At 39.7% G+C, this 21,410-nt stretch overlaps 1 protein-coding gene across 5 annotated transcripts in view; it reads left to right on the top strand.

Moving 5' to 3' along the window:
• The window catches only part of LOC111151608 (mbt domain containing 1), a 68,634-nt gene that overhangs the window by 33,256 nt on the left and 13,968 nt on the right, over window positions 1-21,410 (top strand). For all 5 annotated transcript variants that reach the window (XM_022509700.1, XM_022509704.1, XM_022509703.1 and 2 more), the window contains exons 5-13: window positions 332-446; window positions 1,508-1,590; window positions 10,950-11,067; window positions 13,944-14,078; window positions 14,371-14,459; window positions 14,674-14,908; window positions 15,522-15,577; window positions 15,920-16,024; window positions 20,714-20,861. In XM_022509700.1, the coding sequence (XP_022365408.1) occupies window positions 332-446; window positions 1,508-1,590; window positions 10,950-11,067; window positions 13,944-14,078; window positions 14,371-14,459; window positions 14,674-14,908; window positions 15,522-15,577; window positions 15,920-16,024; window positions 20,714-20,861 (1,084 nt within the window). The remainder of the gene's footprint in view (window positions 1-331; window positions 447-1,507; window positions 1,591-10,949; window positions 11,068-13,943; window positions 14,079-14,370; window positions 14,460-14,673; window positions 14,909-15,521; window positions 15,578-15,919; window positions 16,025-20,713; window positions 20,862-21,410) is intronic.

Below are 21,410 nucleotides of genomic sequence, written 5' to 3' on the forward strand. Positions count from 1 at the left end.
CTGGTTTTATCTAGTATAAGAAGGAATCAAGTATCCACCACAGCCTATGTTTAACATCTTATGGGATATAATTTTTTATTAACATATTAATTTGCATATTGCTGTTTTAGTCTGTGCCAGCTCTGCTACCCATGTTAGATGTCTACATTGTAGCAGAACTCAAAAAAACATTTCTCATATTAAAATATCTTGTATGTTTCCTCTGCTTTAATAATTTTCTAAACCCTTGATGTTACTTAAGCAGAATGAGTAGTATGCAATCAGGTTAATTTTCTCGGTGGAGGGGGGTGGATGAGAAAGAATCCTATTTACTTAACTCTTCTTGTTTCAGGGTAAGCCTCCAACAAAGAAAGCAAAAGTTCTTCAGAAACAACCTTTAGTTGCTAAACTAGCCGCATATGCTCAGTATCAAGCTACCTTGCAAAATCAAGCAAAGACTAAAGCAGGTAATATCGGCGAATGTAATAGAGGTGAAATATTTGATACTGACTCATTTAGTTTGAGTTAATGACATTTTAATTTTGCATTTTCGTTAACTAAGCTATTTCTAGGCCGGACTAGTGTATTATGACATTAGGCTTCCTCATGGTTGTTTTGGTTTCAGTAAATTATTCTAGAAGAGAGTAGTTGTATTCCCAAGTTCACAGTGCTTGGGGCAGTATCCTTAGCATTTTTTATTTGGCTTATTTTCTGTGTACAGGTTCTCTATGCTGTGGATGGTGGGGAGCGTTGAGGAGATAAAAAGCAAAGAAATAAGACATTTAGCAATATTGCAGGGAGTGGGGAGAAGAGAGTAGCAAGAAGAGATTGAGGAAAGCATCATTTCTAATAGAAGATTCTTGATAGGAGGGTGACTAGGTGGCTCAGTTGGTTAAGCAACTGCCTTCAGCTCAGGTCATGATCCCGGAGTCCTGGGATCGAGTCCCATATAGGCTCCAGCTCGATGGAGAGTCTGCTTGTCCCTCTGACCTTCTCCCCTCTCATGCTCTCTCTCACTGTCTCTCTCTCAAATAAATAAATAAAAATGTTTAAAAAAAAGAAGAAGAAGAAGAAGAAGATTCTTGACAGGAAAGCAGAGAAGTAGGGAGATGTAACAGGGAGTAAAGCAATGAAAAACCCTCCCGAAGGTATCTGTGGCAGATACCGGATAGAGATCTCATTGAGGTACCCATTAAAAGCTGCTTGGGAATAAAAACCCAAAAGCCTTCACGGCATTCTTTGAACACTTCTGCTCTCAGCTGTTCTTCCCCACTGATTACTGAAGAGCCTTTCTTCCTTCGCTTTCCAAACAGCTTATATTATGTATAGAAGACTTAAACTGCTATTTGTTTGCAGGTATGATCTATGCAAAAGTTCATGTTTATTCAGAGAAGTTCTTAAATCTTTACAGGAAAAAAAGAAAACTTTCTTTCAAGGTGATAAGTTAATTTTGTGTCATTTCACATTGTCTTGTAAATAAAAGGTTTGAGAATTGTAATACATCTACATGTATTTTTTTTCCCCACAGCAGTATCCATGGAGGGCTTCAGCTGGGGTAACTACATCAATAGCAATAGCTTTATAGCAGCTCCGGTTACCTGCTTTAAACATGTGAGTACGGAATTTCTCACCTATTGAAATGCTTAGTCATTGTTTAAAGCCGAAGATACAATAACATCGAAGTATCTTGTCTTTAGAAGGTCTTTATTTTATACTTCGTCATAAAAATGTTACTTTTTATTATACTTATTAGTAATAAAAACAATTTCTAGAAGTTGTGCAAGTGTTCTTTAAAGAAGTTATCATTTGTGGGCAACCCTCTCAGGTCCCAGGACCTCCCTCTTTGGGAGCTTTGTGCTATCACTTTGCTATTGCTCAATAAACCTTGCTTTCTTGCCCACCAAAAAGAATAAAATAAAAAGTAAATTATAATTTGAAATTACTCAAATAGGAAAAAGTACTAGTCTTCTCTAATTTTCATATTAAGCTGAACCATATACAGTTGCTGGTTTTGTATGTCATGTGTATTGGCAGTGTTGTATGGTTCAGCGTAACACAAACCTCCATCTTGCATGTTACCTAAATCTTTGTGAGCTGACCTGATATTTTGGAAAAGGATCTTTCTTCCAGTTATGTTTTTGTCTCCAAAGGTAAAACCACAAAAACAAAGAAGGAACTGTTAGTAATATAGCATTGTGGGCTGAAATATGTGACACATACCAGAAAACCCTTTGCAGGATGTCCTTTTTGGCAAGTAGATTCTTATAGAGTATATGAAGTAATTCAGAATTACGTTAAAAACATTATCCAAAGATAAGTTTGTTCCTTTTGCTCCTCTTCCTTTTTGTTAAATGATCTGTGATTACTTCTCTCCAATACTTTTTTGACCTTACTACAAGTTTAATTTATATTTAAAGATTCTATCTGCTATTTAAAAAAAAAAAAAATCTGTTTGCTACTATGTACAAAAAGAAAAGAGAATTTAGAAAATTAATGAATGAAATTTTGCTTACACTAAACATTTTCTTAAGTTAGGACTTCACTTTCAAATAACAGCATGTGGGCAAAACTGAGCTTGAGTTCTTGCTGTGGAAACTCAAATGAATTTTCATTAGTTCACGGCCAATACAGACTCTTGATCAAGGCAGAGCATATGAAAGCAGTGGTAGAAATATAAACTAAAGCTGAGTTCCTTAATTTGCTAGTTTTCTTTCCTGAAAGTACAGGTGTTCAGCCTTAGTTGGTGGTATAAGTGGGATCCTAGATAACTTTATTCAGTGCAAAGTAGGTGACGTCCTTCACCGTATGGTGGATAGTAGTGTCACGTTTGTGAAATAGATTAAATACACAGCAACAGCAACAGAAAAGAACGGCAAAGCAGATCTTTCTCTCTACAGTTCTTTGTGCTTTTGAGAAACTCAAACTCAGCCTAAGTTCTCAATTACAATTTAACTCCTTCATCTCAGATACCTGGAAATTTGTTGTCTCTTCTGAATAGCCTTTATCTCTTTTCCTGTCTTTAATATTCTGGGGTTAGTTTATATTTTGATACCACAAACCATATAAAGCTGTGTTATGTAAGTAGTCAAGGTATTTTTTTTAAAAAGCATTTCAAAATCCCAGAAGCACATTTTATTTCGTGTCCATGTCTATTAAAGTTCTTTGTAAGAAAAATCTCTACTATAATAATGAAACTGGTTTTGTTTTCAACTCGGCTTTTTTAAGATTAAAGTGTTCTATCATATAGATTAAAGCAGCTAGCCTTATTGTATTATCAGTAATGATACTGTGTGCACTCCCATTTCTCACTCAGGAGCAAAGCATCTCTCACCCAGTGTCTTCCTTCTCCACTCATCTTTCTTTACTGCCTTTTTCTCATTGAGTAGGAAAGCGACTGATAACGATAATTTCTTAGTTTATTTTAGTACAAATGAGTTTGCTTTGTTGCCTTAACCAGTATCTTCACTTGAATCCCTTTGGTTTCAGTCAGACCTCATGCTGCACTTGATTTTATCCTTCAGAGCTGGTTCTTCCCCCAGGTAGTTTTCTAGGTCTCCAAGGAGAGTTACTGGCTTTGGCTTTAGGAAGTCTGTTGTCAGGAGCTGCTGGGAGTGCAAGTCCCTGCCTTGTTTCATCCATCTCCTAGTGTTCTAAGACTCACACTGCCTGCCCTAACACTGGTTGATCAGTAAGGCCAACTTCTTCTAGATTCACTTCTGCCTTGTCCCCAACTTGAGCACACGTTGGGGGCCTTTTCCTGCTCGTAGGGGATTATTTTCCAAACATAATTTTAAGAAACATCCCGTGTGTAAGATGAAAGCAGAACTATTGTGATTGAACCAAAAATTGGGGCTGGGAGCAGTGTCCGAGCCCTGAGTTGAGTGCCTTACTACTTTAAGGTAACCCAACCTCTTCTGGAGTAAGGATCATAGGGAAACAAACACTTTATATTTCCTGGCACTTAAGTGTGATTGTGATTAGTTTTAAAATCATAGGATTTCAGCAGTGGATCTCTTTTTTTCCACAGTCTATCGTTAAACTTCTGGGAATAAAGTTTCTGCAAAGTGTATCATAGGACTGTGTCCTCTTTGATAGTTGCTGTAATTATTCACAGTGCTTCACTGAGTTACTCAGTTACAGCAATGTTGACATTTTTTATAATTAGCAAAGGAAATTGAGCCTCAACTGTTATTAAATATACCTGCTTCCAATCTGTGTATCATGATTGCCATGTACCTAGTATATCTTTCATTCTGTGTAGGTCGTAGTTTGGTAGTTTTGAGACCTTTTTCTTTTTTCTGGTTTTTGATTTTTGGGGGTTTGTTTGTGTAAGTTTCAGAATTATTACTCTTTTCCCAAATAGACATAGTCAGGTTAAGAGGAAGCTGTACTGACTGCCCTGGCAAGGATGGGGTGGGATGGCCAAAATCTTGGCCCCTGACCCTTGGCTTCCCCTTTTCTGGCAGTCTCAGGAGTTGGAAACCACGGAACTGGGTAATAACACTTTTAATTAATCCTAAATCATGCGGTCACAAAACTGTAATATATCTTAAAAATCATCTAGTTCATCTAATCTGTCTCTTATTGTAAATGAGACTCTTGCTACTTTTTTCAGTAGCTGGATTATATTTCAGTTTTGGGCTTTGACCTTCTTTCCATAATTTAAATTTTTTTGTTTTGGGGGTTTTTTCATAGTTTTAAATTAAGCCTCTATAGGGAAAACATTCCTGTGCTTCTTTTACTCATACACTGCTACCACACAGTATTTCTGACACCAGAAGTGCAGGTTTTCCATACATCAAGTAATTCTCCAACACCAGCTGGGTGTCTGACAAGTCAACTTGGTTCTGACACTGTCTACCTGGAGTTAATCATATCCCTCAGGTTAATCATATCCCTCAGTCCCACAAGACTAGCCCCACTTCAGTTACCAATCTGAAGTCCCAGGTGTTACCTATGCTTATGACCAACTGGCTGCAAATAAGCGTTCCCATGACCTGTTCTTTGAGTTCAGTAACTTGCTGGAATGGCTTACAGGGAAACGAATCCTTGCATTTGCCAGCTGATTATAAAGGGGATAATAAACAATACAGGTGAACAGCCAGATACATAAGGCAAGGTTATGAGAAGGCGCATGGAACTTCCCGCTCTCTCTGTGTTATGCCACTTCCTACCAGCCCCATGTAATCACCAGCCCAGAAGCTCTCTGAGCCCCATCTACAGATTCCTTATCCAAATGTCCGCTTTATACTACTTCACTTTTACAAAAGGCCTGCATTAGTACTTGCTGTCACCAATCAAAAGAAACCAGAAAAGGATTTTTGCTTTCAGGAAACAAAAAGCATTTCCTCACCTTATGCTGTTTTGGCTTAAAAAAGGTTTAACAGTTATAGTTAAGATTGATTTTATCTACTTCCGGATGGCAGGGGAAGCCTGTATTTTAGGATTCTGATGAAGGCTTCATTTTATAGGCATGATCAGCCATGAGCTCAGTCTCCACACCCTCACCCTTTCCCAGGGGATGGGGACTGGGGCTGAGAGTTCTAAGCTTCTACTCATAGGCTGGTCTTCATGGTGACCAGTCCCATCCTGAGGCTATCTAGGAGCTCACCTAGAGTCTCCTCATTAGAACAAAAGGTGCTCCTATCACTTAAGAGATTACAAACCATTGAGGAGCTCTATGTCAGGACCCGGGTCAGAAACCAAATGTAAGAACAAAAGATGCTCTTAGTGCTCTTATCACTTAGAAAATTACAAGGGTTTTAAGGGCTCTGTGCCAGGAACAGGAGCAGAGACTGATAATACACACACACATACACATATATATGTATCTGCATATATTTCTATTTTTTTCAATATATATTTCCTGTTGTTTCACTATCCATATCTATCCTAACTGGAAAAATCCACTATATTACTGAAGTACCAATGCCAGTAAGGTGTATGGTATACATTCATGAAATTCACAGGTGATTTTCTTCTAGTAATTTATGTTTGAACCCAAGAGAGCCTCCAGTTGATCAGTGTGTATGCAGAACATTGAATTTTAAAGCAATCTTAATTTTTTTTAAAGACTGTAGTCCTTTTTTTTTTTTTAAGATTTTTTTTTTTTTTTTTTTTGGACAAAGGGATAGAGGATACATGTAGGCAGAGTGGCAGGCAGAGGGAGAGGGAGAAGCAGGCTACCCCCTGAGCAGGGAGTCCGATGTGGAGTTCGCTCCAAGGACCCCAGGATCATGATCTGAACCAAAGGCAGCTACTTAACTGATTGAGCCACCCAGGTGCCCCAAGATTTTATTTATTTATTTGACAGAGAGATCACAAGTAGGTGGGGGGGGGGGGACGCAGGCTCCCCGCTGAGCAGAGACCCTGATGTGGGGCTCAGTCCCGGGACCCTAAGATCATGACTTGAGCCGAAGGCAGAGGTTTAACCCACTGAGCCACCCAGGCACCCCCACAAGAGTTTAGTCTTTTAAATTGAAGCAGTCCTATTTCCTGTGACTTACCTTTTAAAGTTAAGTAAACATTTCTTTCTAGACATTACAGCACAGGCCAAAATGTGCTACTGTCAAGTGGATGTGAAACATATAAACCAAACCTTAAAATCCAAAACACACATGACTTTAGTCATGTACTTACAGATTTGAAATTTCTTTCATTTGGTACTGGACTGTATACTCTGGTGTCTTTGCTAAGACCAGAAATCATCCTTCTTTTTTATCCCTTGATAATAGTTGTAGTTTTGATAGTTTTTTTTTAAAGGCCCTTTGTACACATGTATACCATAACTTTAAAGCTGACTTTAGGGGCGCCTGGGTGGGTCAGTGGGTTAAGCCTCTGCCTTTGGCTCAGGTCATGATCCTCAGGGTCCAGGGATCGAGCCCCACATCGGGCTCTCTGCTTAGCAGGGAAGCTGTGTCCCCCCCTCTCTCTGTCTGCCTCTCTGCTTACTTGTGATCTCTCTCTCTGTCAAATAGATAAACAAAATCTTTAAAAAATAAAAAATTTAAAAACTTAAAAGAATAAAGCTGACTTTACTGCCTCCACAAATATATCTGGTATCACTTACATGATACATTCTAATCCTCTCTTGGACACCTGAACTATATGCCAGGTGTTTTGAGAAGGTAAGGTTATCTGTACTTCTTTGCAACACATATCACAAGTGTGTTTTGGATTTTAAGGTCAAAAGCACAAGTACTTTTGTTTGTGTACGTACAGTAACAGTAGTTTCTCTTCATAGTAAAACTTACGATCCATTTCTCAAGTATGTGTTTATTAGTAAAATAATGCATTTCAAGTAAAATTATTTTTTGGCTTTTTTCCCTTAACCTTGATTACACATACACAGGACTCCACTAAAAGTTTGAATTACTCATGTCCTTTCTCACTTAAGTCAGAACCTCCAAGATGTCATCCTAGATTGCAGAATTTCTTTCTAATGCAAATAAAGCTTCAGTTAGTTCCTGGCACTTGTTAGCGCTCCAGCTGAGTTAGCTGTCACGGGTCTCACCATGCAGTAGAATTTGTACAGGAAAACAGTGGACTCTAGAATAAGAGAAATCGTGCTCACTTCGGCAGCACATATACTAGAATAAGAGAAATCACCTGTCATGTTTTTGTTTTAAAGAAAGCCTAAATAGTCTAGATTATTTTAACTTTAGTCTGTTTTCTAAAGTGGTTCTAGATTTGATCTCCTGATTGTTTAACAGTATTGACTTAATACATTGTTGTTGGTTTTTTTAACGGTGGGCTATTTTACGCCTTTCAAATTAGTAGTCACTGCTTCCTATCCCTTTTTACACACACATAGCCTTCTCCCATTCTTAATCTTGTTTCCACCCCACGCATCCCGTTTTCCTTTTATGCTCTCCTCACACTCCCCCTCATCCTGCTGCCACCACCTCAAAAAGTAGATTCTGGTCTCAAATCAAAAGGTGAGTGGACTTTCCGGAGAAGGAACAATTTTTTTTCCTATTTCAACCAACCAATTCCAATGAGTAGCATTTAGGAGTTCTCCTTTGTGTCTAGTTAATTTCCTGTAATGTTTTCTTCCCTTTTTGGCCAAAAAGTATTTCATCTTTCTCTACTGGATGACCCTTAATACTCATATGCCTGTTAGTCTTTCATTGGTGGCTTTTTGTACAGTTGTCCTACCATCGCTGGGATAGATTCTTCTTGGTTACCTCTGTGCAGCTTCAGGCCTAACTTCTGCCCACTTGTTGAAGATTGTGGGTGGTTATCAGAATAGGTTGGCAGTTCTGTGGAGGGAAATTTGTATTTCTGCCATGAGGCATCATGTGTACAGTGTATCAGCCCTCTGAGAGTCTAGCCATCTGGGCTGTTGGACTGTCTGGGAATGTTCTTGAAGTGCAGGAAATAAGACTTCCCACCCAGTTATTTTTTTATAGACGACAGTCAGGTGGAGGTTGTCATTCATTTGTGCTGGGGAGCCCTCAGTGTTTGGATCTGGCCATGTCCTGCAGGACCTGATGACAGCTTACCTTGCAGGGAAGGAGAGTCGCTCCCAGATAGCCCTCACGAGTGGCCCTGGAGCAGGAAGTGGTGAAGCAGATCTTCCTGATTTGGGAGGAGCCTGAGGTGGACCTCTCGTCCTGAGTCTGGAAGGTAAATTTGTTGTTACCTGTAAATTATGGTTCTGCTAGTTCATGCTATGCCAATCCAGACTTTCAGAGGTATCCCTCCTGCCAGCAAGAGAAGACAGATGACTTGGATGAAGATGGCTGTCAAGCCCTGGGTCATTTCGTCTTCCACAATTAAGAGTATTCATTTTAAACAAAAGGGCAGATATATCTGTGAAGTTACCTTATTATTTCAACACATTGAGCACATGCTATGTAGAAACTACGGTGCTCTTTTTGGTTGTTTTTGTTTCTTCATTTTTTGTTTCTTAGAGTGAACCATATGGATTGGTTTAAGAGGGCCTAGCAGAACCACAACCTTACAGGCAAGAACAAATGTCACTTTCTGCTACTTTCTCCTATACCAATCCAGACTGTAGGGACAAAAACATAATATCCCCCAATAAAGTGAATATTATCCTTATTTTTTAATAAGCCTATTGACCCTTTATTTTCTTTAGTAAAATGTGACTAAAAACTATTTTCTGCAAATAATTGTTAAGGCCAAAAAAAAAAAATTGTTGGTGAAATTGTCATATCTAGCTCTGAGAGGAGTACTCTATGCCAAATTCACTTAGCAGTATGCCAACTTAACCCCCAATTTATCAGCATAACCACGCTTCTTTCTTCTCAACAAAAAATAAACCCATTCCACAAGATTTGGCAGCCAAAGAGGGGTGACTACCCTGCTTTATTGTAGCATAAATTCAGCTGCATCTGTCTGCTCTAATTGGTTCATCCTCACAGAAATGAAAACATGGTCTTTATGTTAATATATCTTAGCTTAACCTACGTTACCTATCATCTTTCCAGCCTCTCCTTTTCTGATCCTGTCTGCTGGCAATAGGGATGGCCCTACAGTCTAGAATGATATAGGGGGAGATAGCAGAACCTGAAGAGTCCAGTCTTTCAATTCAAAAAGAGCAGAAGGAGGTAGTTGTAACAGATGTATTGTTTTTTTGCAGAATTCAGGGAGATAGTTACGTGGCCCTTCCAGAATCACAAATATTTGAGATAGGCCGCTGTCTCCAAGTACTTCGTTGCTTGTGCTACTTAAAGTAATAGCCATAATTTGATTCTGTCTTTGGTGCCCAGATGTACTCTAGTTCAGGATTATTTGACCTTTTCTTCCTCTCCTTCAGAAATGTCATGAACTATTGAGAGGTTAGGGGTTGAGTACTATTTTAGGCTAACCCTCCTGTTGGGTTAGCATCCACCAAAGTATGAGAAGCCTTGCATGGAAGACATTTACCCAATGTTCAAATTGGCTAGATCGTGTAACTCCTAGATGTCTTTGTTTGGTCATCTTTGAGCTCTGAAGCTGTTTTGTCTTTTTCCTGATTTGTTCATATGATCAGGTCTTTGATATCTTTTTCTCTATGTTCAAGGTTCTAAATTATTTTTAACGAGGAGCTGATTGTCAGAGCCACAGAGACTGTTTAGTATTATCAGCATTCCTAAATTCACTTACTTGATTTAATTAACCATTGCCTAAACTTCAAATAATTATAAATGGCCTCAAGTTTTAAGGATCAAAATGTAATGGAAATTGTAATTTGGGCATGTTAGACTTGGGAAAATCTCTTCATGATACTTATTTAATCAGTTTTCTGAGTCCGCATCCTAACCAAGTAGTGTGGAGGCTAGTGATTACCAGTTCTAACATTGAATGTTTCCTCTTTGTTTATAAGTAATAAATTATGTAACAATTTGCCCCATGGTATGCATCTCCAGAAACTCTTCAGCTCCACCTTTTTAATAACTTCAGCTGGTGCTTTTGCCACATGTCCACTTTAACAGACTGTATTTCTGTTTTATGAATTTATCTTAATTTGAAAATACGGATAACTTGAGTTTTGTTTCTCCTGTTACTGGAAACCCCATTGCTGATTGGAAGTATTTTTCTTTCTGCTCTTTGGACAGACCCTTTAAAATTAGAGGTTAAGGTAAAGTGCATTCATTAAGCATATATTTTAAAAGTAATAAGTTTCTCTGCTTTGTCCTGTGAAATCTACTGAGTTTGTGATAGCTTTTACAAAAATTGCTGCTCGGGTCTTATATTAGGACAATGTTGAATTTTGAAGTTGGCATGGATCTATTCTAATATATGTGAAATTCTGTTCATCTTAAGCTTGCCCCTCACACTGGCTTTTTCCAAATAGAATTCTGTGAAAAGGGAAATAACAACTCTATTTTTAGAGAAAAATGAATGAATTAAATGGCACTTTTAATTTAATATTTCCGTTACTGATGGGAATGCTTATTTTACATAATGTGTTTTGGGCTTTATGTTAATAAGATGATAACTTAATAATTTTTATATGACAGGCACCTATGGGGACCTGCTGGGGTGATATCTCAGAAAATGTGAGAGTAGAAGTTCCCAATACAGACTGCAGCCTACCTACCAAAGTCTTCTGGATTGCTGGAATTGTAAAATTAGCAGGTGAAAGCACATGTAATAATTTACCAGAAAATGCCAGTTATGTTTTTATTAACTTGTAAGAAAGCATATTTGTAAATTTCACAAATATTGCCAAGTAAATGAGAAATGCGGTAATAGGGTAGAGAGTAGCAAATTTTTTTTTTTTTTTTTTTTTTTTTTTTAATAAAAAACTGAACAGTAAATACTTTTAGCTTTGGCAGTACAAGCTCTGTCATGGTTCCTCAGCTTGACAATCATATCGTGAAAGCAGCCGTGGCAAGACATAAATGAATAGGCATGGCTATGTGCTACTGACAACTTTATTTACGAGCACTGAAGTTTGAATTTTATATATAACTATCACATGTCATGAAATGTTATTCTGTGTTTGATTTTTTTTTCAGCCATTTAAAAATGTAAGACCATTCTGAAATGCAGACTGTAAGAAACATCAGGCAGTAGGCCAGACTGTGGGCCACTATATAGTGTGCCACACCCTGGTGTAGGGAAATACTTGGAAAAGTAACAAAAATTTGAGGTGCTAAGAAGAGTGATGAGGTCCGTAATACCAAAAGTAAACTAGTGTTGATAATTTCCTCTATGTTGGGTTCTTTTTCTTCACCCCACTGCTTTCCATGTCCCCTAGTCCTTGCTACCTTATTGCTTACCACATAAATGCATTAGGTATGTCCTGTGTTACACACTGTGGGCAGGTGATTGCAGAAGTATAACACCTCGTTTATTCCATGAGCTACCATCTGCCAAACGCTCCCTGCATTTATGACGAGGCGCTCGGTGAGTGGTGCGGTAGGGCACTGTAGTCCTTCATCGGGACGCAGGGATGGGGCCTACAACCACTCAGCTAAGTTGTCCTTCAGTTAGTCAGAGGTCTGATGCATCCTACTCTTTCTAGTTCTCTTTCCAGCCATCCTCCCCCAAACACCCTGCTCACTACGTACTGCACACAGACTTAATTTACTAAAGATGATCTTGTATTTTTTTGCTCAGGCGTCTTTTTTTTTTTTCCTGCTCAAGCATCTTTAATCACTTCTTCATCCTTAAAGAATCGAGGTGGTTGGCATTTATAGTTATTGATGAGTTTCTCCATAGACCCCTGGCCAAAGTTTGGTTGCTTCCCAGCAGAAATGCTATCTCTGTTCGGATAAGGCGAGTTCTCCCTCCTCCCTCACAGAGCCTGTTAGCACCTCTGTGCCTTTGCACAGACATTTTACCCAGTTCGTTTCCCAGCTTTTCCTTGAAACGTTCCCCCAGCTATACAAATACTCTCTAAATGCTTGTGTTGTTCTCTGCACTGTAATTTGAAACAACATAGTCTTTCTGTCCTAGGTGTTTAAGGCAGTTATATTTAAATAGCTCTAAAGATCAGTGTGTTTAATATCCAAGAATTATTTATACCTTCCATCTCCAGTTTTACATTTCGATTTTATCTAATTATATCATATATCTTATTTTAAGCCACTTTAATGACATTTTAGAATTGAGCCTGATGTTAATCATGAACTAGAACTCAATAACAGTTGGCAGACTCATAAATTAGTCTGTGAATTACTGAATTTTAAAACTTAAGGTTTTAATGCTGTAAATTTTCATCATAGCTTTTAACACATGAAAATGCTGACTGGGGGCGCCTGGGTGGCTCAGTGGGTTAAGCCTCTGCCTTCGGCTCAGGTCATGATCCCAGGGTCCTGGGATCGAGCCCCACATCAGGCTCTCTGCTTGGTGGGGAGCCTGCTTCCCCCTCTCTCTGTCTCTGCCTGCCTCTCTGCCTACTTATGATTTCTGTCAGATAAATAAAAAAAAAAAAGAAAGAAAGAAAGAAAATGCTGACTGAACTTAGCTCCCTGCCTGAAATATAAATTTGTTGGGCCTTTTTACTCCCCTGAAGGCCTTAAATAAAATTGAAATCTGTTACCAACAGAAGGTTTATTATAAACAGGATATATCATAACACTTTTTGTTCTAAGAAGTAAGGCTTCCCATTTGCTTAGTATGTACAGTCTTTAAGTCCTTTCATATACATTTATTTGTGTTTTTTGAACTTTTTTACCTAGCATTTTCACATTTTATTTCCAAATAAATAGGACAGAAAAAATTAGGCGCTTGAGGTAGCCACATCCAAATTATCCAAAATATTTATTCATCTAAGCAAAGCAGTTTCTTTCTTCTTCTTTTTTTTTTTTTTTTTTAAATTAAAGGTGTGTGTGTGTGTGTGAGAGAGAGAGAGAGAGACAGACAGAAAGATAAAGAGCACAAGGCACAAGTAGGCAGGGAGACAGGGAGAAGGAGGCTTCTCTGCTAAGCAGGGAGCCCGATGCAGGACTCAATCCCAGGACCCTGGGATCACAACTCGAGCCAAAGGCAGCCACCCAACAGACTTGAGCCACCCAGGCACCCCAACAAAGCAGTTTCTTTGAGATGTTACTTTACCTGGATTTCTGTGACTTACCGTAACCTTCTTTTTTTTATTTTCAAAAACTACACATTCTAGTAGGACTTTACCACTCCCATTTCCACTAAGAATTTCTTTTCTAGAATTTAAGAAACTCTGGGTAAAATTAAAATACATTAAAAGGGAGGAAGCCGTGCTCTGAAAACAGCTAAACTAAGGACATTACACAGACAGTTCTCAAAGTTTGATCAGTACACCAGTAGCAGCAGCTTCACCTGGGGACGGGTTAGCAGGGCCTGTTCTCACTCTTCCCCCAGCTCTGTGGAGTGTCAGAGTTTGGGGATGGGCAGCCATCTTTCTGCTCACACACCCTGCATGGGGTTCTGCTGCGGGTACAGCTAACAGCTGACACCCACTGCCAGCAGCTAGGTCGTGTTCTGTTTCATCGCATTTTCTTATTATGTGGTGATTGGTTTGTTGGTTTCAGGTTACAATGCCCTTTTAAGATATGAAGGATTTGAAAATGACCCTGGGCTGGACTTCTGGTGCAATGTCTGTGGCTCTGACATCCATCCAGTTGGCTGGTGTGCAGCCAGTGGAAAGCCTCTTGTCCCTCCTAGAAGTAAGTGGCCTCTTGACCCCTACTGTAATTGAATATTTGTACTTCAATGCAGTGTCACACATAGTAATATTCAAGGGATATCAAAATTACAATAATACTTTTTGGTTTCGCATCTTACATGCTCGCAAGATTTACTTGTGGTTTTTCTGTTTGTTTTTTGGGTTTCTTTGTTACTCTTCTACAGAACCTTAATACTCTGAATTACAGGGGAAATTGTTGTGGTTTGAAAAAATAGTTTATGAAGCAATTCTGCTCTTTGCTAAAGTGTAACTGGTTATTTCTTTTGTTTTAGCTATTCAGCATAAGTATACAAACTGGAAAGCTTTTCTAGTGAAACGACTTACTGGTGCCAAAACACTTCCTCCCGATTTCTCACAGAAGGTAAAGACAGGATCTTAGAAAGGACTGAAGTGTCAATTGAGAGCTCTAAAAAAGGAATAGCCTGGAAGTTTTTTTAAGGAATTATTTTAATTTAGTGAGCCAGATGATCTAGCTAAATGTCGAGTGCACTCAGTATTTTTAATGGTACAATATTGAGATTATCTGTAGACCTTTGTCGTGAATTCCAAACAGTCTTTGTTTGCTTTTGTTTAAGGTTTCAGAGAGTATGCAGTATCCTTTCAAACCTTGCATGAGAGTAGAAGTGGTTGACAAGAGGCATTTGTGTCGCACGCGAGTGGCAGTGGTGGAAAGTGTAATTGGAGGAAGATTAAGACTAGTGTATGAAGAGAGTGAAGATAGAACAGATGACTTCTGGTGCCATATGCACAGCCCGTTAATCCATCATATTGGTTGGTCTCGAAGCATAGGCCATCGATTCAAAAGATCTGGTAAGCACCTGTCACAGGACCACCTGTTGAAACATCATTGAGGCTAAATTGTACTACCTGGTTATTTTTTCTCTACAGAATAGCAGAGATCAGAAATAGCATTCTAGTTGTCTGGGCTGCTCATTCTGCCTTAATTAGGAAGGTTCACACCAGAATAGGAGTGTCCTGACTCCTTTATATTCCTTCCACTTGTTCTCAGTTCAAATATAATGCACTTCTGGTCATAACTACACTTGTTGTCTTAACACTTTTCCTAGCCAGCCCATTTGAAAGATCTAAAGGTAGCCTTTCCCTTTGCATTCAGTTCTAATCAATAGAACAAGATTAAATGTGGTTAGACTTAATACTAAACACATTAAAGCATACCTCTAAAGTTGTGATTCCCTAACTAGGGAATTACCAGCATTCTGACTGGCTGAATGTATTTTAATAGCACATGTACTCTGAAGAGAGAAAGACTATTAGAAGATATTTTTCACCATAAATGTAGAAGGCATGTATTTCTGCCATGTTTTAGAGTATACATACCTTGTGAGTTTGAAACCTTCAAAGAAACGTGGTTTTTGGTCTTCTCACAAATGCTGACAGATTAGTATGTAACTTTTCCTTGTAGATATTACAAAGAAACAGGATGGACATTTTGATACACCACCACATTTATTTGCTAAGGTAAGAAGTTTTTATAAGAACCCTCATTTGTAAATTAGGTTTGAAAGAGGGTTGTGGGTTTTTTCCTAACATTATGGAAATCACAATTACATTTGTTCACGTAAAAGGAATTAAGACCTTGTGATCCATAGGTGTCACAACTATTGATTATAATTTTTCTTAAATTCTCTCTCTTTGCCTGAGTTCTCTCTATTCTCTAACGGAAGTTTGAGTTATAATATTAGGTAGGTAGGAGAAGGCATTTGGTATTTTCATCTGATAAGTGTTTTCAAATTGGTAATATTGTAATTGTTAGAATGATAACATTTGTAACAGTGGCTGTGCTTTCATGTAATTCTTTAGGTAAAAGAAGTAGACCAGAGTGGGGAATGGTTCAAGGAAGGAATGAAATTGGAAGCTATAGACCCATTAAATCTTTCCACAATATGTGTCGCGACTATTAGAAAGGTAAGACTATAGGTTTTCAAATTCAGAAATGCAACTGTAAGAACTGGGTTTAAGGTAATAGGAGAAGGAGGCCCTTAACATATTCGTTCAATTTGGGTGCCTGGGTGGCTCAGTGGGTTAAAGCCTCTGCCTCAGGGTCTTGGGATCGAGCACCGCATCGGGCTCTCTGCTCAGCGGGGAGCCTGCTTTCCTCCCTCTCTCTCTGCTTGCCTCTCTGCCTACTTGTGATCTCTGTCAAATAAATAAACAAAATCTTTAAAAAAAAAAAATACTCATTCTGACATAAAAGGTATGTATCTTGATCTTCACCGGGGGAAGGATACTAGTAAAATAAATTTCAATTTTCATATCAGTGTTTTTTATAGCTTGTCAAGATTTTCATCTTGAGTCTGCTGCCTTTATTTATGGAGCTGTATATCCTGAGTTAAAGAATATTTGAGTTACTTCCTGGTCAAAGCTAATCCAATACAGAATTGTAACAAGACCAAGTTTATCTTCAGCTTCCTGGTTTTTTTCCTTTTGTGCCTTTTTTCTTCTTTTGATAATACTTTATTTCTTTATTTTTTCCTCTCTCCTGAAGCTCCGTTTATGAAAGGTTCTAGAAGAGTTGTTCTTGGGGTGCCTGGGTGGTTGTGTCATTAGGTGTCTACCTTCAGCTTGGGTCATGATCCTAGGGTCCTGGGATCTAGCCCCACGTCGGGCTCCCTTCTGGGTGGAAGCCTGCTTCTCCCTCTCCCACTTCCCCTGCTTGTGTTCCTGCTCTCGCTTGTCTCTCTCTCTCTGCCAAATAAGTAAATAAAATTAAAAAAAAAAAAAAAAGAAGAAGACTGGTTCTCAATTCAAGTAGGCATAAGAATATGAATACCCTGGGAAACTTAAAAAAAAATAAAAGTGACTAGACCTCTTAAGTGCCTACCCCATCCCTGTTCTGATTTCATCAGTCTGCTGGGGGGCCCTGGTATTGACTTTTTTTTTTTTTTTAAGTCCCCAGGTAATTGTCCGTTACAGCCATGGTTAAGAACCACTGATCAGAATCTGCTTATATAAGAGCATAGCTTGAATTGTTATTTGCATTTCAACCCAGTTTAAAGCCCTGAGCCAAAAGAACTAAAAACAGTAATGATTGTTGCCATGTCCCAGGCTCAGGATCACACAGTTAGATGAGACCTGCTCCAAACTTTTGTTCTTCTCTTTACCTGACTAGTGATCAGAATCACCCAGTATGATTTAGAGCAGATCTCTGGGGCACCTGGGTGGCTCAGTTGGTTAAGTGTCCAACTCTTGGTTTCAGACCATGATCTCAAGGTCATGAGATTCAGAGATCATGATCTCTGGGTCACGTCAAGCTCCATGCTCAGCACAGAACCTGCTTGAGGTTCTCTGCCTCTGCCCCGCCCCCACATGCATGCACTCTCACTCTCAAATAAAATCTTTAAAAAAAAAAAAGATTACCTTTAAAAATAAATAAATATATAAATAAAAAATAGATTTCCATTACCTACTCCAGACTACTCAGTCAGAATCACAAGAAGTATTACACAATAATGTATTTGTTTAAAAAAGATACAGTTCTCTAGGTGATTCTGTTAGTCAGGTTTGGGAACCAGTGCCGTTGTACCATGCTCTGTTGCGTGAAATGGAATGAAGTGTCCAATGAGTATAGCATCAGACTTCACTCAGGAATTGCTTAGTTAATACTCGGCTGTGCTAGGTTTGGTCTGGACTCTAAAAAGCTTACAGTCTTGTAAAATAAGGTAAGATACATGAAGAGAAGTTTGTTTGAGGATTGACTATGACTTAAGAAAGGTACACAGTACTGAAGGAATTCAAATAAAGGAGAGATCACATAGTCTCAGAGGAATCGGGGAAAGCTCTATAGAAGAGAAGGTATTTGAAAACGTCACCTTGAGCATTGGGAAAAACAGCCCCGCAGAGATGCAGGGAGGAAACTGTTGTGGAAAGAGGATGTGACCAAAAGCATCAAGATAAGAAAGCACAGGCCGGGTTTAGAAGAGACAGGTCATTCACACAGTACACATCAAACGAGTTGCACTGAGGCGCGCCTGGGTGGCTGAGTAGGTTGAGCGTCTGACTCTTGATTCTGGCTCATGTCGTGATCCTCAGGATCATGAGATCAAGGCTCGTGTCGGGCTCCACAGGCAGAGCCTGCTTAAGATTCTTTCTCCCTCTCCCTCTGTCCCTCCCCTGTGAACGCGCTGCTCTGCCTGCCCCCTCCCCCAAAAATACAGGTTGTGCTGAGTATTCTGGCCAAAACTTCTGTTTCATAAGGAACAGAAACCCACTCAAGTTAGCTTTAGGAAAGTTACCCTGAGGCCAGAGCAGTCTCATAGACATTCAAGGATGCAAGATGAGAACCGGAAAGCCGTAAACCCAGTGCAATTCTCTCCACCTCTCAGGGCCTCTATCCCACCTCTTCTCTGCTCTTTCACTTTTGTGGGTGGCTTCTGCTCACTCAGTCTCCGTGTGTGGCTGCTGGCTCCATTCTCTGTGACGGGCTTCCAGCTCCAGCCCATGACCTGACAAGTAGTTTAATCCTAATCCCCAGAGAGAGTATAGCTGAGCCCAGCCTCTGGCTCGGTCCTCTAAGTTAGATACTAGTCCCCACTCTGGTCAGCTGTAGTTAGAAAAGGGGAAAGGAATCCTATTGAGTGAGGGTAGCCCTTTCCAAAGTTGTAGGCAAGGCTGTTAAACTCAAAGAGGAAGTTCACTGGGTACATATCCAACATAGTAGAAACAACTAGGGAAAAGGGCACTTTGGGATAGAAACTAAAAGATAGGGCGCCTGGGTGGCTCAGTGGGTTAAAGCCTCTGCCTTCGGCTCAGGTCATGATCCCAGGGTCCTGTGATCGAGCCCCGCATCGGGCTCTCTGCTCAGCAGGGAGCCTGCTTCCTCCTCTCTCTCTGCCTACTTGTGATCTCCGTCTGTCAAATAAATAAATAAAATCTTTAAAAAAAAAAAAAGAAACTAAAAGATAATGTGGAACCAAGTGAGGCAGGCTTTGCTTTGGTTTTTCTTTTTTTAAGATTTTATTTATTTATTTGAGAGAGGGATAGACATGAGCCAGTGGGGGAGCGGGGGTGCCATGGCCATGGGAGACAGAGAAGAAGGCTCCGCATTGAACAGGGAGCTCAGTGCAGGGCTCAGTCCCAATGCAGGGCTCGATCCCAGTGCTGGGATCACGACCTGAGCTGAAGGCAGATACTTAACCAACTGAACCACCCAGGCACCCAGTCATGCAGGCTTTGAATATGTGGTCAGGCCCTCTGAGCTTTCTCTGGTGAACAGCTATGTTGGAAGAGCTTCCTGATGTGAACAGAGGTCATACCAATGAAATGTTAAGCTGTGTAAGACGGGAACTGTCCAAAGAGGAAGGCTGAAAGCAGTTCTCATACCATGTAGTGGAAAGAGAGTTCATGGCACAGATAGAAGGACTAACTTTAGGAGGAGTCGTGGGACCTGGTGCTTGCTCACCTTTAAAGCTGGCTTTGACACCCTGCATGGACTCTCAGAGGGTGTGTTTAGCACACAGGGAAAAGGCAGGACTAAGACCCTGCAAGGGACACAGACTTCCAGCAGACCTGGAGAGGAGTTGTGGGCGTGGAGGTTGATTACTAAAACAATTGTGTAGATGATGTCGCCAAAATAGGAAAGGGCCAAGATCAGAAATGTAAGGGTTGGAGGTAAAAGGACACCACCAACAGGAACAGGCAGTAGACTGTAATGTAATGAGAGTCTGGGAGAAACCGTTTTAGAAAGTTGAGAGTAGTCAGCAGGTGTGGGAATACTTCAGGGACACTGAGGTTTGAGGAGGGTGCGAGTTGGAGGAAAGGTACTTGGTCACCCTCTGGTCAGACTTGGTCACTGGTGATTTTAGCATTCTAGAGGGATCAGGACAAATCAGACCGCAAAGACACATAGTACACACCTGCAAGTGGGTCTCTGAAGTGTTTAGGAGTTCGTCTTACTGTTCTTATACCTTTTCCATGTTTCAAAACAAAGTATCTTTAATAGCTTAAGTGTAATGGAAATTGGGAGACGTTAGAAGATAAGAAATAGTGTTTTTGGAGAAAAGTACCAGCGGTAATAGGACAAGATGGAAAAGTTTGTCTTGGGGTGTAGGGTACCACATCTTAAAAGAGGGGGGAAAAGAAAGGAATATGGGAACCCTTGCACAGGGTGACCTTAGTTTCTGTTAGAAAGGAGCATGGGTGTGTGTAGCATAAGAGAGTTAAAGCAGAGGCTTGACGAAGCTGGAAAAGGTTTGGAAAAACTCCTCTGTGCGCTAAATCAGAAGAAAGAAGTAAAGTCATGATGAATGGGACTTCAAAGCTCGCCGAGACAGGACAGTTAAATTGGAGAGGAGCACTCAGCCTTGTTTCATGGGGCCACAGCAGCCAGCACTTTAGCCACTGGCAAAGGCACGATTTGTCCTAGACCTCTGAAGTCACTTGTGTGTAACCCTGCTTTTGTTCTGGTACACGCTGCAATCTACAGAGGTTTTTCATTATCATTTCAGTTAGTGACATAATTCAGTGCAGAAGCACTTTTCACTTTGAAGGGACCATTATGTAATAGATTTTCCTTTCTTTTAGAATGTCAGTTTAAAGGGTTGCTTTTATAATAGTGGTATCTAATTTCACATACCTGGAATTCTCTTAATTTAAAAGGTGCTGGCTGATGGATTCCTGATGATTGGGATCGATGGCTCAGAAGCAGCAGATGGATCTGACTGGTTCTGTTATCATGCAACCTCCCCTTCTATTTTCCCTGTTGGTTTCTGTGAAATTAACATGATTGAACTTACTCCACCTAGAGGTACTTCATCCTAATATGTACACTGGGTCTTCATCCTTGCCTTCTTTTTACATGGTATCTATTTACATCATTTAACCCAACCCTGAATTTGGTGCTGTGTGAACCTATGATACGTGCATATGTGTAGATAAACGTGCATATACACAAGAGGTGTGGGGTGCTCTGAAAATATAAAGCACTGTATTCTAGCTAGCTTTAATAAATTATATTAGTATAGAATTTTTCCTGAACATCTATACATTTTATAATACGAATTGGTATTCTCCAAGCCCTATTAAGATGGTGAGGTAGGTAATTGCACACATAAACTTTTGTTAAAAATAGATACAGGCTAAAGCCTTTGAGGGAAAGCAAGTTTCCATCTTTAGAGTATCATGTGACTCTTAAAAAAAAAAAAAAAAGGCATACCCTTAAATATCTCTCAAGGCTTAACCAGTGTCTTTCCTAATTTCAGTATCAGAGCCTTGGGTTTTTCTCTTAAGAAAAGAAGGGGGGGGATCTAAAACAGAGGTCTGTAAAAATAGTATTTCCCCAACCAGTTTTCTTTCT

Source organism: Enhydra lutris, unplaced genomic scaffold (assembly GCF_002288905.1).
Source record: "Enhydra lutris kenyoni isolate GAN:26980312 unplaced genomic scaffold, ASM228890v2 scaffoldscaffold26, whole genome shotgun sequence".
In the NCBI taxonomy this organism is placed as follows: domain Eukaryota; kingdom Metazoa; phylum Chordata; class Mammalia; order Carnivora; family Mustelidae; genus Enhydra; species Enhydra lutris.